The sequence below is a fragment of the Dama dama genome, chromosome 11 (genome assembly GCF_033118175.1).
Source record: "Dama dama isolate Ldn47 chromosome 11, ASM3311817v1, whole genome shotgun sequence".
Taxonomy (NCBI): domain Eukaryota; kingdom Metazoa; phylum Chordata; class Mammalia; order Artiodactyla; family Cervidae; genus Dama; species Dama dama.
In genome coordinates, this window is record NC_083691.1 from 100,763,744 (window position 1) to 100,776,130 (window position 12,387).

At 52.3% G+C, this 12,387-nt stretch overlaps 1 protein-coding gene across 3 annotated transcripts in view; it reads right to left on the reverse strand.

The window, feature by feature from the left end:
- The window catches only part of LOC133065220 (MAL-like protein), a 30,682-nt gene extending 18,971 nt beyond the window's left edge, over positions 1-11,711 (reverse strand). Inside the window, exon 1 of one of the 3 annotated variants that reach the window (XM_061156034.1) lies at positions 11,529-11,711. In XM_061156034.1, the coding sequence (XP_061012017.1) occupies positions 11,529-11,633 (105 nt within the window). In that variant the 5' untranslated portion in view covers positions 11,634-11,711. The remainder of the gene's footprint in view (positions 1-11,528) is intronic. The other 2 variants (XM_061156035.1, XM_061156036.1) reach the window with 2 other exon arrangements.
- Positions 11,712-12,387: the final 676 nt, after the last annotated feature.

A 12,387-nucleotide genomic window follows, 5' to 3' on the forward strand; every position in this document is an offset into this window, starting at 1 on the left:
ATGGGGGAGGAAGCCGGTTCTGAGAGATCAAGCGACCTCCCACAAGTACCCATGAGCAGGGGCCATGTGGCCGGCCTGGGCTGCAGTCCCGGACTCCCAAACCACCGGCTTTATGTGGAAGCTCTAGGCGCCATGATTCAACCCAGGACCCTTCCAAAGACCAGTCACTACCAGTCACAGTCAATGAGAACTTTCTCTCTGTGGCTTTAAGGGTGACAGGAAACTGCCTGCCCAGGCCCCTTGAACTCCCACGAGGACCCCTGTCTTATCCGGTCCACTCCAGAAACAATGGAGCAGGCCACAGCTCCGTCTGCCCGCCCCCTGCAGAACAAGCCATATTAGGAGCTCCTGGTACCCTCAAGAGCTCTCAGGCCTGGGCTGGCCCCACGCCAGGGAAATCAGTGCCTGCCCTGGGGTGTGAGCCCAGGAGGGGCAGGATGCCGTAGGGAGGGGCTGGTGAGTCAGAGGCCAGGCCCTCTGCTTTCCTCCCCTCCCTCCATCGCTTCCTCCCCTAGGACCGCACCCACCATTCAGACCCGCCCCCCACCCCCTTCCCACTGGCCCAACCTCTCATTGACTCAACAGTACAGATTTACAATGTAGCATAAACTAGGATAATAAAAACATTCTTATTCCCCCCCCCCAAAAAAAAACTAAGCCTTTTGGGGAACACATCCCCCCCCCACTTTTTATAAAAAGCTTGTGTAGCTTAGAACAGTTAGAAAATACAGGAAAGATGTAAAGAAGCAGTATAAATGCATATTGCTCCCCACAGTGGCCTCGTAGACAGACTTCCCCATTCCCCAGCCCCACCACCTCCCTTCTTGGCTCCACTGTGCTTATTAATCTTGTGACCCTTCACGTTGTCCCCAGGAAGTCCTCCGATGAGCCCCTGGGCTCAGGGGAGGTCCCACCTCCTCCTTTCCCCAGGAACTGCTGACATCTTGTGACCAGTGGCCGTGTTCCTGCCCTTAGGCTCCGAGGACCCAAGGATGTCACATTCACTCTAGTCCCCGGGGACTCCTGCCCAGCTTGCTCCTTCCCTGATAGTCTAAGACCAGATCCTCGAAAACAGGTACTGGACCAATGTCACCTCCTCCAGGCAGCTGCTCTTGCTTACTCCTCCCTAGCTCCTGGGTGGAGGACTCTGCCCTGTGGTCTTAAGTCCTTGGTGTGGGGCAGGGAGCCTGGCATGACGCACAGGTGCCCAGCGTGTGCTGTTGACCGACTTGGGCAGGAGGCAGAAGGTAGCCCACTGGACTCTCCACTAGGCCTGCTGCCCACCCAGGTGGCCGGCCCTGACGCCTTCTTGGCCCCCCACTGGCCCAGACACGGACGGGCATTTCTGCCAGGTTGTTGTTGTTTAGTCGCTAAGTCGTGTCTGACTCTTGGGACCCCATGGACTGTTGCCCGCCAGGCTCCTCTGTCAATGGGCTTTCCCAGGCAAGAATACTGGAGTGGGTTGCCATTTCCTTCTCCAAGGGATCTTCCTGACCCAAGGGTGGAAGCTGAGTCTCCTGCTTGTCAGGCAGATTCTTTACCACTGATCCACCTGGGAAGCCCATTTCTGCTAGGAGCTGGGACCAAATGGGAACAAACACCCATCTGTTTTATCCTCACCCATACCCTCACACATAGGAAGGGCTAGCCAAGAACGTTCTGTCAAAGAGGACAGTGTTCAGGGTGGTCCAGTGGCTGAGACTCTGAGCTTCCAATGCAGGGCACCTGGGCTTGCTCCCTGGTCAGGGAACTAGATCCAACATGCTGCAACTTAGAACCTGCAGCCAGGAGATTGAAAACTCTATGTGCCACTAAGACCCAGAGCAGCCAAATAAATTTTAATAAAAGAGAGAGAGAAGAGGATGTTCAAACAAACACACTACTCCTTCCACCCAGCATCATGTGGGCAGAGAGAGTCAGATGGGCAAGTAGGGGCAGAGAATCCCTCCAAGGGAAGGGGCTGGCGGAGGGGGTGTGTGTGACGTCTTTGAAATAGATCAGAGGACTCTGGAGCCCCACACCTGTGTTATCTGGCCCCCCGGTGGGAGTCCATGGAGACCCCACCCTGGGCTGCCTGCGGCACGAGTGACGGAGCTGTGCCCCTAGGAGCCGTGGGTCTGTCGCCTGCTGCAGCAGAGCTGGCCGAGACAGAGGACATCTGTCTAGGTAGCGGCAGCTGAGGGGCAGGCTGGCTGCAAGGCGGGGGAGGAAGCAGGGAAGGGCTGGTGAGAGCATCAAGGCTGGGAACCCACGTGGGGCTCCTCCATCCCGCCCCACTCTGGCCTACTTCCTGCCGCTGCCAGCCTGGACAACACTCTAGAAACCTCTCCTCGCCCCGGGGAAAGTCCTCTAGGCAGAGCACCCCCGGTAGGGCGCTGGCTGCAGGTGGGGCCTGCTTATCGGTGAGCCTTCCTATCTGGGGCGCCTCGGTTCAGGCGACAGTGTACCAGGGCACCCGGCTGTTTCCTTCGGGGCATCTGCTATGAGAGGAGTTGTCCTGGGGCCTGGCCTTCCAGCAGCAGGCTTGGCGGCCTGTCTTGTCCGAACTGAGAGAGGCCACCAGCTCAGGGAAGGTTGCATGTGGTTCAGCCGAATTCTTGCAGGAAGAACAGGGCCTGAAGGCGGGGAGTGTGCAGAACTGATGATGTGGGCTGTTAGTTCCGAGGGTCCCTCAGCTCAAACCTGTCTTGCTGTGGTCTGCTCTGCCACTGGTCTTTTTCAGGTTTTGTTTTTTTTTTAATATTTATTTATTTATTTGCCTGCACCAGGTCATAGTTAGGGGCTTCCCAGGTGGCACAGTGGTAAAGAATCTGCCAGCCAATGCAGGAGATGAAAGAGAGGCTGGTTCAATCCCTGGGTCAGGAAGATCCCCTGGAGCAGGAAATGGCAACCTGCACCAGTACTGCTCCCAGGGAAATCCCATGGACAGAGGAGCCTGGCAACTTACAGTCCACGGGGCCATGAAGAGTCGGTCACGCCTGAGCATGCATGCACACAATTTGACTAGGTCCTTAGTTGCAGCATTTGGGATCTAACTCCCTGCCCAGGGATTGAACCTGGGCCCCCTGCGCTGGGAGCACGGAGTGAGCCGCTGACCATCAGGCAAGTCTGGAACCTGGATTCTTGCGAGGTTCTGGCCCTGGGAGGACTTGAGGGGGTTGACTAGAAAAGGAGGCTTTCCTAGGTCCTGTCACCATCACTCCTTGGGGTTTTCCCCAACCTTAGGGTCCCTGTGCCTCTGCTCTGGGGAGACCACTGGCCTCAGCACACCCCCTCCCCACGAGGCCCACAGCCCGCTGGGTGGGCCCCCCGGGTGGGCCCCCCCACCACGTGACTCCTGGGTGCATGGCAGTCGCTTCGTGTACTCATCAGCGTCTGGGGCTTCAGCTTCTTCTCTCTGCCCTTTCAGCCTTGCAGAAATGGTGCGAACAATCCCCTAGGCTGCATCCTATCTGCAGGCAGAAATTCCTGGGCATTCCATTCTCTCCCAAACGTGACGGGCACCACTTACTGTCCTTCCTACCTAGTCTCCATCTGCCCCTGTCAGGCATCAGACTCCCCAAGGTGGGGGCCATGTCTGTCTTCTGCCTCTTTATAGTCCTGTGGTTGCCATGGGGTAGGGGCTCAATAAATATTTGTTGAGTGAATACATGGGATTTAAGTGGCATTGTCTTCCTCTTTCCTTGCAGTCTGAGTGTACACGTTTGTATACATTTCCTTACAGTCTGAGTGTATACACTCCTCCGAGTCCTGGGAAGCCCTGGTAAGAACAAGCAAATATCTAATCCCTTAATCCAAACCCTGGAAAGAATACCAAATTCTCACCCTGAGCAAGCTTGTCCTGACAGCGTCCCTAAACTCCAGGAGCCTTTAACAAGTGAGGCTGTGCACCCTTACTTATTCCCTGTCTCAGAGTGCTCTTTAATGTTCATGCATCGCCCCTTTAAGACAGGATCCATGACTTACCATATCCCTTTTATTGTTTATTAGTGTCTTTTTATTCTTGTAACCCCCTGAGAGCAAAGCATGAATCTAGAACAATAGTAATACCTCAGTAAATATTTCTTGGTTTGCAACTGAAATTTTTTCATGAGAGACTCACACTTTTCTAAAAAATTGTATTTATTTATTTAACTGTGCCAGGTCTTTAGTTGTGGCATACAAACTCTTAGTTGTGGTGTGTGGGATCTAGTTCCCTGACTGGAGATTGAACCTGGGCCCCCTACACTGGGAGTGAGGAGTCTTGGCCACTGGACCACCAGGGAAGCCCAAAGACCCGCGGTTTTTAGTAAGAGGTTTGGATGACCACCACCAAGAACGTGGTGTGGGCTCACATTTCTTGTGCGGATGCTTCCAGGAAAGTCCTTACTGCAAACCCAGAGTTGTCTTAGCAGATCTTTGCTGATGCTGCCCCGTCGTTGAGGCTCAGAGTGGTTAAGTCACCTGCCCAGGGTCTCACAGCCACTAAGCAAAAGAGCCAGGCTTATCCCTTTCAACTGACTCTGTGTGACTGAACCTGGACACATCAGGGGTCTCTGAGGGTAAGGGCTGGGCCTGGGGCCCGGAAGCCAAAGTGGGTCCGGGCCACTGGGGAGTTGGAATCTGGGTCCTTCTTACGTGGCCCCTCTCTGCTCCTGCTCCTCTCCTCCGCCGTTCTTCTCAGCAGCCTTGCTCTCCCCCAGCCTCACACTTTTTCTTCCCGGTTCCCTCTTCCTATTGCAGCTTCCCAGCACCTCCATGGGCATCATTTCGTTGGGGCTCAGTGGTACCCTGGCCACGGAGGCCTTTGATCCCCTGGTCCTGCACGGGCCAGGCGAGGTCAGAGGGGGCGAGGCCGGGGACCAGGTATGGAATGAAGGGAAGGACAGATGCCCCAAAAGATGAAGAAAAGCTGGAGCAAACTGAGTTTACTTTTGCTGCTTCCCAGAAGTATAGAGAACTGAAAGCAGAGCAGAAGGAAACAGGAGAAAGGATTTTTCCTTTTGGAAAACTCAGCTTCTAAAGAAGTGTTATAACAAAGAGGAAGGAACCTGCTTGCCCTAAGCCAGGCCCGAGATGAGCCTTACTTCCCTCTCTCAACCCCACGCAGTTGGCAGATGGCTCCAGGGTTCAGTAAGTTCTCAGACAGGCTTTTACATCCAGCCTTGCCTTACGTGTGTGCTCTGTCGTGTCCAGCTCTTTGTGACCGCACGAACGGTAGCCTCCAGCTTCTCTGCCCATGGGATTCTTCAGGCAAGAACACTGGAGTGGGTTGCCATTTCCTCCTCCAGGGGTTCTTCCCAACCCAGGGATCCAACCGCATCTCCTGCATCGCAGGCGGATTCTCGGCCACTGACTGAGCCATCAGGGAAGCCCATTTACGTATAGACAGAGTAGAAAAAGAAATCTGCTGAACTGTATGTGAAACTGGGGATGTGGATAAGACATCAAGGTGAACTTCCCAGCTGCAAGGTTCTGGAATGAGCTTCTGGGGGAGCGGGTGGGGGAGTGTGGGTTGGGAGAGGGGGTGGGGGGGGTGTCAGAATATTTCCTTCTGACCATTGTGCAGGCAAATTAAAAAGCTGAAAACATTGAACACCAAACAGGGTGTTCAAATCATCTTTCCTTTTAATCAGCTGACTCTCTAGAAACCTTCTCAGCTGTTCCTATATAATGAGTCAAGTATCTAATTAATAAGTGAACTAGTGAAAAGGTTGGACTCCTTGCACTCTTATTTATAAAACTCTCCCTAGTTGTAGTCGCTGGGGTTAGTCCTATGTTCACCCTTTCATCTTGTTAAAAAAAAAAGCTGATGAGCCAGTTTAGAGCAGGCAGGGACTCAGGGGGTCACGTGCTCTCTGCCCCAGGCCCGACGCCCGCAGTGTTTGCTGTTAAGAGCCAGGCAGTGAGGCTGTGAGTCACCTGGTCCCCTGCCCACCCAGCACTGGCACCAGCAGACTCCCACACTCACAGAGAGATGGAGAGAGGAAATAAACAACGTCTGCTCTCACCTTAAAATGCACCGATTCAAAGCCTCCTCAAGCTTGGAACTTAGGTTTTGAAATTAATGCTGTTTTCAGATGAGAAATCTGAATTCAACCATAAACCAAGCAAAATGCAAACTTAAACATTAAACTCTCTAAAGGCTCATCCATTGCCCGTGGAAATGTAAAATGGTCCAGCCACTCTGGAAAACAGATTGTCCGTTTCTTAATAAAAAATGAAGCAGACACTTACAGAAATCATACTCACTCTGGCATTTACCCAGAAAAGTGGAACTTACATCCACCCAAAAGCCTATATGTGAACGCTCATAGCAGCTTTATCAGAATAGCTAAAAATTGCAAAAGACCAAAATGCCTCTCACTACGTCAGTAGTTAAACTGTGGTAAATCCACACTGTGGAATATCACACAGCAATGGAAAGGGACACATGACTGAAATGCACATGATTTGGATGGACCTCAAAGGCATTATGGAGCTTCCCAGGTGGCATGGTGGTGAAGAGTCCACCTACTGATGCAGGAGATGCAGGGGACTTGGATTTGATCCCTGGGTCAGGAAAATACCCTGGAGGAGGAAATGGCAACCTTCTCCAGTATTCTTGCCTGGAAAAGCCCATGGACAGAGGAGCCTGGTGGGCTACAGTCCATGGGGTCATAGAGAGTCGGACACAGCTGGGCAACTGAAGCATTCATGTAGACATTATGGTGAGTGGAAGAAGCTAGTCGTTAAAGATTGTGTATTGTATGATTCTATTCATTTCTGTGACTTTCTTGAAATAAGCAAATTACAAAGATGGAATTAGTGGTTTCCAAGAGTGAGGAAGGGTGGTGAGAGAGAATAAGGTAGGGGAACCATCATATGAAAGCGAGGGTTTCCCTGCTGGTCCAGCGGTTAAGACACCATACTTCCACTTCAGGGGGCATGGGTTTAATCCCTGGGCAGGTAACTAAGATCCTGCATGCCACCCAGCGTGGCCAACAAAATTTAAAACAGAAGTAGGAGGGAGGTCTTCATGGTGATGGAATGGTTCTGTGTCTTGATGGTAGTGGTTACATGAATCTACCATGTGAGAAAATGGCATGGAATATAGACATAGCCCATGAACATCAGTTACCTGGTTGATATTGTATTAAGTAGTAGAGAGTTATTATGAAAGCTGTGACTACTGGGTGGGAGACCTCTCTGAAATGTCTTTGCATCTGCCTATTAATATATAATCATGACAGAAGTTTTAAAATATGCATTTTAGTGTGAAAGACTCTAAAATAAAGTTATTTAGGCAAAGCTCTGTAAGAGCAGTCTTCAGGGAGCAGAGCTAGCCGGGAACATGCAGACCCCCAGCGTCCATGCTGTCCTAGTCTGTCATCATCATTGATACGAAAGAGGCAGAGATTCTTGGCAACAGAGGTGGTGTGAGGACTCATGGGAGCCCTTGTTGAATTCTGCACTCCTAGAGTTTTTGGTCCCTCGCTCCATGGGAAGACCCTCGCTGTCTTGGGGCACAGTGGCTGGATGGAAGTACGCCTGCAGTCACCACAAGTGTACACCCTGGCCACCCCCTTATGGACCACCTGTGAATCCAGGTGACGAATTTTGCCTTCTCTGCCCCTTTTGCTGTCCTGAGCTCCCAGTTTTAGAATCCACCCCCTGGAAAAATCTGCTCTCTGCCTTAGAAAAGCACATGGCTGTCTGTGATGCTTAGGTCCACAGACTGAGAATCTGGGACCCCAAGGTCTGGGGCTCTGTGGTCAGCTCTGTGTGTGGAAGCAGTCAGCATACTCAGGAGGCCCAGGACAAGGGGGCTTCTGCTAGGCTGGCCCTGCTCTCTCCTCTCTAGCCCAGCACATCTGCTCATGGCGATCAGAATCAACCACCAGGGACTTCCCTGACCATCCAGTGGTTAAGATTCCAAGCTTCCACTACAGGGGGGCTCAGGTTCGATCCCTGGTTGGGGAACTAAGATCCTGTGAGCTGCTTGGCTTGACCCAAACAAAACAAAACAAAATCAATCACCACCTGGAATTCTCCCCTCCTCTCCTGCTTACCTCTCCATCCACACCCCAGATATGATGCGTGCTTGGTCTTATATTCCATGCTGCTGCTAAGTCGCTTCAGTCGTGTCTGACTCTGTGCGACCCCATAGACAGCAGCCCACCAGGCTCCTCTGTCCCCAGGACTCTTCAGGCAAGAACACTAGAGTGGGTTGCCATTTCCTTCTCCAGTGCATGAAAGTGAAAAGTGAAAGTGAAGTCGCTCAGTCGTGTCCGACTTAGTGACCCTGTGGACTGTAACCTACCAAGCTCCTCCGTCCATGGGATTTCCCAGGCAAGAGTACTGGAATGGGCTGCCATTGCCTTCTCCATATTCCATGCTAGGAACCCTCATTTAAGGAACAAGCATATGCAAAAGAGCAGGTACAGAATAAATTCATTAAATACACACATATGTGTATAAATGGGCTTCCCTGGTAGCTCAGCTGGTAAAGACTCTGCCTGCAATGCAGGAGACACTTGTTCGGGAAGATTCCCTGCAGAAGGGTACCCACTCCAGTATTCTTGGACTTCCCTGGTAGCTCAGATGGTAAAGTATCCACTGGCAATGTGGGAAACATGGGTTCAGTCCCTGGGTCGGGAAGATCCCCTGGAGGAGGGCATAACAACCCACTCTAGTATTCTTGCCTGGAGAATTCCATGGACAGAAGAGTCTGGTGGGCTACAGTCCATGTCAGACAGACATGACTGAGCACGCATGCATACATGCATATATATGGATTATATTTCTTTCCGTAATCTTCTAAGTGTTCAATAATGAATAAGGATTCCTTGAGAATTAAAACTAAATTTGTGATAAGGAAACATCAGACAAGGCTGAATGGAGCGACATGGTACACAACAACTGATCAGTATTCTTCAAAAGACTCAAGACAAAGATGGTGGGAATTGGTCCAGATTAAAGTAGATGAGGGACTTCCCTGGTGGTCCAGTGGTTAAGACTTCACCTTCCAATGCAGGGGATGCAGGTTCAATCCCAGGGAGCTGAGATTGATTCCACATGACTGGTGGCCAAAAAGCCAAAACATAAAACAGAAGCAATATTGTAACAAATTCAATAAAGACTTTAAAAATGGTCCACATCAAAAAAAAAAAAACAATGGTCATGGAAATGGAAATGGTCATGTACACATGGCTATATTTAAAAAGGATAACCACAGGGACCTATTGTATAGCACATGCAACTCTGCTCAGGGTTATATGGCAGCCTGGATGGGAAGGGGTCTTGGGGGAGAATGGATACATGTGTATGTGTGGCTGAGTCCCTTATAGCTTGTATATGGCTATACCCCAATTCAAAACAAAAAGTTTTTTCAAAAGAAATAAAATGTAACCAGAAAATCAAGTTAAAATTAAATATACTTAATAAAAAAAAGAGTAGGTGAAGGAATTATGGCCACCAAACGCCACTTAGAATTCTGAGCTGGATCCTGGATCAGGAAGAAGACATTTGTGGGGACTGTCAGGACAATCTGAACAGTTGATAGCCTAATACTGATGCTAATTCCCTGACTTTGACAGTTGAACTATGTAAATGTGGCCCTGAAGGGAAGCTACGTAGAGAGTACATGGGCGCACTCTTACTATTATTGCCAACATTGCTATAAACGTAAAATTATTTCAAAAGAAAACTAAATGAATGAAATGCAGTCAGTGACAATACCCCACCCCCTAAGATACCTAAAGCCCTAGAGCCCAGCACAATCATGCACTTTTCTCTCCCCAGAAATTCCATCTGCAGGAGCCCAGTATCCTGGGGGTGACTGACAAGATGGCCCTGCAGTCCTTACTCTGGAAATCCCATCCCTCCAGCCTTCTGCCAGCTGGCCTCTCCTGGAGTCCAGGCCTTTCCCCCTCCTGCCCCGCAACCTGGAGATTCAGCCTGTCCTTTGAGGTCTAACTGCAAAGTTGCCTCCCAGGTGGTAGGCTGGGACTCCTCTCTGACTTGACAAGGTTGAACGGCCTCTTCTTGCTTGTACCCAGCCCAGGACAGTGGCCACCCGCCAAGCATCGACTGACTGTATCATGGAAGCGCTCATGGGCCTTCCTCCAGCAGACGGGGAACCTGGCAGGGTAGGGGTCCTATCACCAGTGGCTGGTGTGACTGACACGGAGCACGTGCTCCAAACACGTGGGGGAGTCCACCCCCACCCCAGCCATTCTTGTGATTGTTCCAAGGCGAGAGGCACGCCCGGTCCAGAGAACTCTCGGGCGCACAAAGATGCCTTAGTCTGGTAGGACGCCCTCCCTTGTACACCCAGGCCTGGCAGAAACCTATTCTTGGCTGGGGTTTCAGCTGGAGCCACCCAAATGCCGGGCCCACCCTGCCTGGCTTCCCTTTCTTATTGCCACCAATGGGCATCCTTTAGCCAGTTTATGCCAAAAGGTGCTCAATCGGGCTGGCCTTCCGGGCAGACGACAGGCCGAGAGGACCTTCCCGCCCAGCTGGGCGGTGGAACCACTCTGCCTAAGGCCAGTGCTGCCAGTTCAGGGCAGCACCACAGAGGAATGGAGAGAGCGACACGGAAACGTACATCACCACATGTACACAAGACAGCCAGTGGGAGCTCAAACCAGTAACGACCCACGGGGTGGGACGCGGAGGCAAGTGGGAAGGGTGTGCAGGCGAGAGGGGACGCGGGTAAGCCTGTGACTGACTCATGCTGATGTTTGGAAGAAACCAACACAATACTGTGAAGCAATTGTCCTTCAATTAAAAATAGATGAATTTAAAGGAAGAAAGAAAATACCTCCCACAAGCTAGATATTTCAGAAGGTATTCAAAGACTGAAATAAGCTCCTCTGCCCTAAATCGTTCACCAGGCTTGTGTCCCCATCAATGAAGAGGACATGGTGACAGCCGGCTCAGAGTGGACTCAGGTTCTGATGAGCATTCTGAACTCGGCAGAGGTTGGGGCCAACTTGGCCATAGAGACCCGGAAAGCAAGGCAGTGAGAGGTCGTTGAGAGCACCCAGGGCGTCTCACCGTTTTATGGCCCATGTTGTCTTAAGCAACCTCCCCTGGGGAGTCCACACAAGTCAAAGTTCAGTGTCAATTAGGAAAATACAGGAAGGGTTACTCTCAGAAGGAAAGACAGAGTGCCCCTGTTTCTAACTTTAAAAAAGTACAGAAGGCAAGCAGTTGGAGGAAAGAAACCACAACATAGAAGTCCATTCCTAACATCTTGAGGATCCAGGACACGTTAGCGATTCCTTCCGGCCTCCGATCACCAGGTGGCCTGCCCAGTACCCGAGCTGGTTTCGTTTTGGGAGGAGGAGACCCACTCACTCTGCAGAAGCCCAGAGGCGCTCTGGGAGGGATTAGGGGACCCCGGGCCCTGAGCTCCACGGGAGACGAGAGGCCACGGCAGCTCTGGACCCGGTGCTCCTTCCCCAGGGGCCTGCTTCCAGCTCCAGGCCAGCCCCTCCTTGCTCCCCCCCACCCCTCACCCGGCCACACTTCCTGCAGGTGGCCCCCGTGGCCGCACTCACCAGCTCGGGCAAGAAGAAGGCGTAGGGGATGGTGAGAAACAGCGAGACCCCGGGGGGCACGTCAGGGGGGGCATGGCTGGTGGCGGGCGGGTCCCGGGAGGCCATGCTCTCACCCTCTGCCTGGCGCCCTGGCTTGGCAGCCCGTGCCCGCAGCCCTTCAAATATCACCTCCTGCCTGACACACCCATCAGACGTCGCCTGGAAGGGAAAAAAAAAAGTTCCAGCCAAGCAGGTCCTTCCACTGGCTGCGGCCAAGAGAATCCTCAGTGAAATGCGGTTTGTGCATCAGACGGGCCTTCCACCAGCTGCGGCAGAGCCGCTCAGGAAGGCGAGCAGGAGCCTCTTCCTAGACTTTTTCCTCCAAGGAAGTTCTGAATCCCAGGCACGCTATTGCAGGGGAGGCCAGCTGCAGCAGCCGCTTGCACCTGGTGCCCAGAACAGGCCGAGCTGCCCGCTGTGACAAGGCCCGTTCATTGAGGACCTACTGTGCTGTGCTGTGTTCAGCCGCTCAGTCGCGTCTGACCCTTTGCAACCCCATGGACTGTAGCCCACCAGGCTGCTCTGTCCATGGAATTCCCCAGGCAAGTATACTGGAGTGGGTTGCATGCCCTTCTCCAGGAGATCTTCCCAAGCCAGGGATTGAACCAGGTCTCCCACACAGCAGGCAGATTCTTTACTGTCCGGGCCACCAGAGAAGCCCTGAGGACCTCCTAGGAACCACGGAGACTTCAGACCCCTCTGGGGCTCCCTATAGCCCGACTCGTGGCTGCTCTGCTTCTTTTCCGAGCAAGGAGACCCAGACTCTGCCCGGTCAAGTCAAGGTCACAGCTTGCCCCGCTTGCCCCTGCTCCATCCTTGA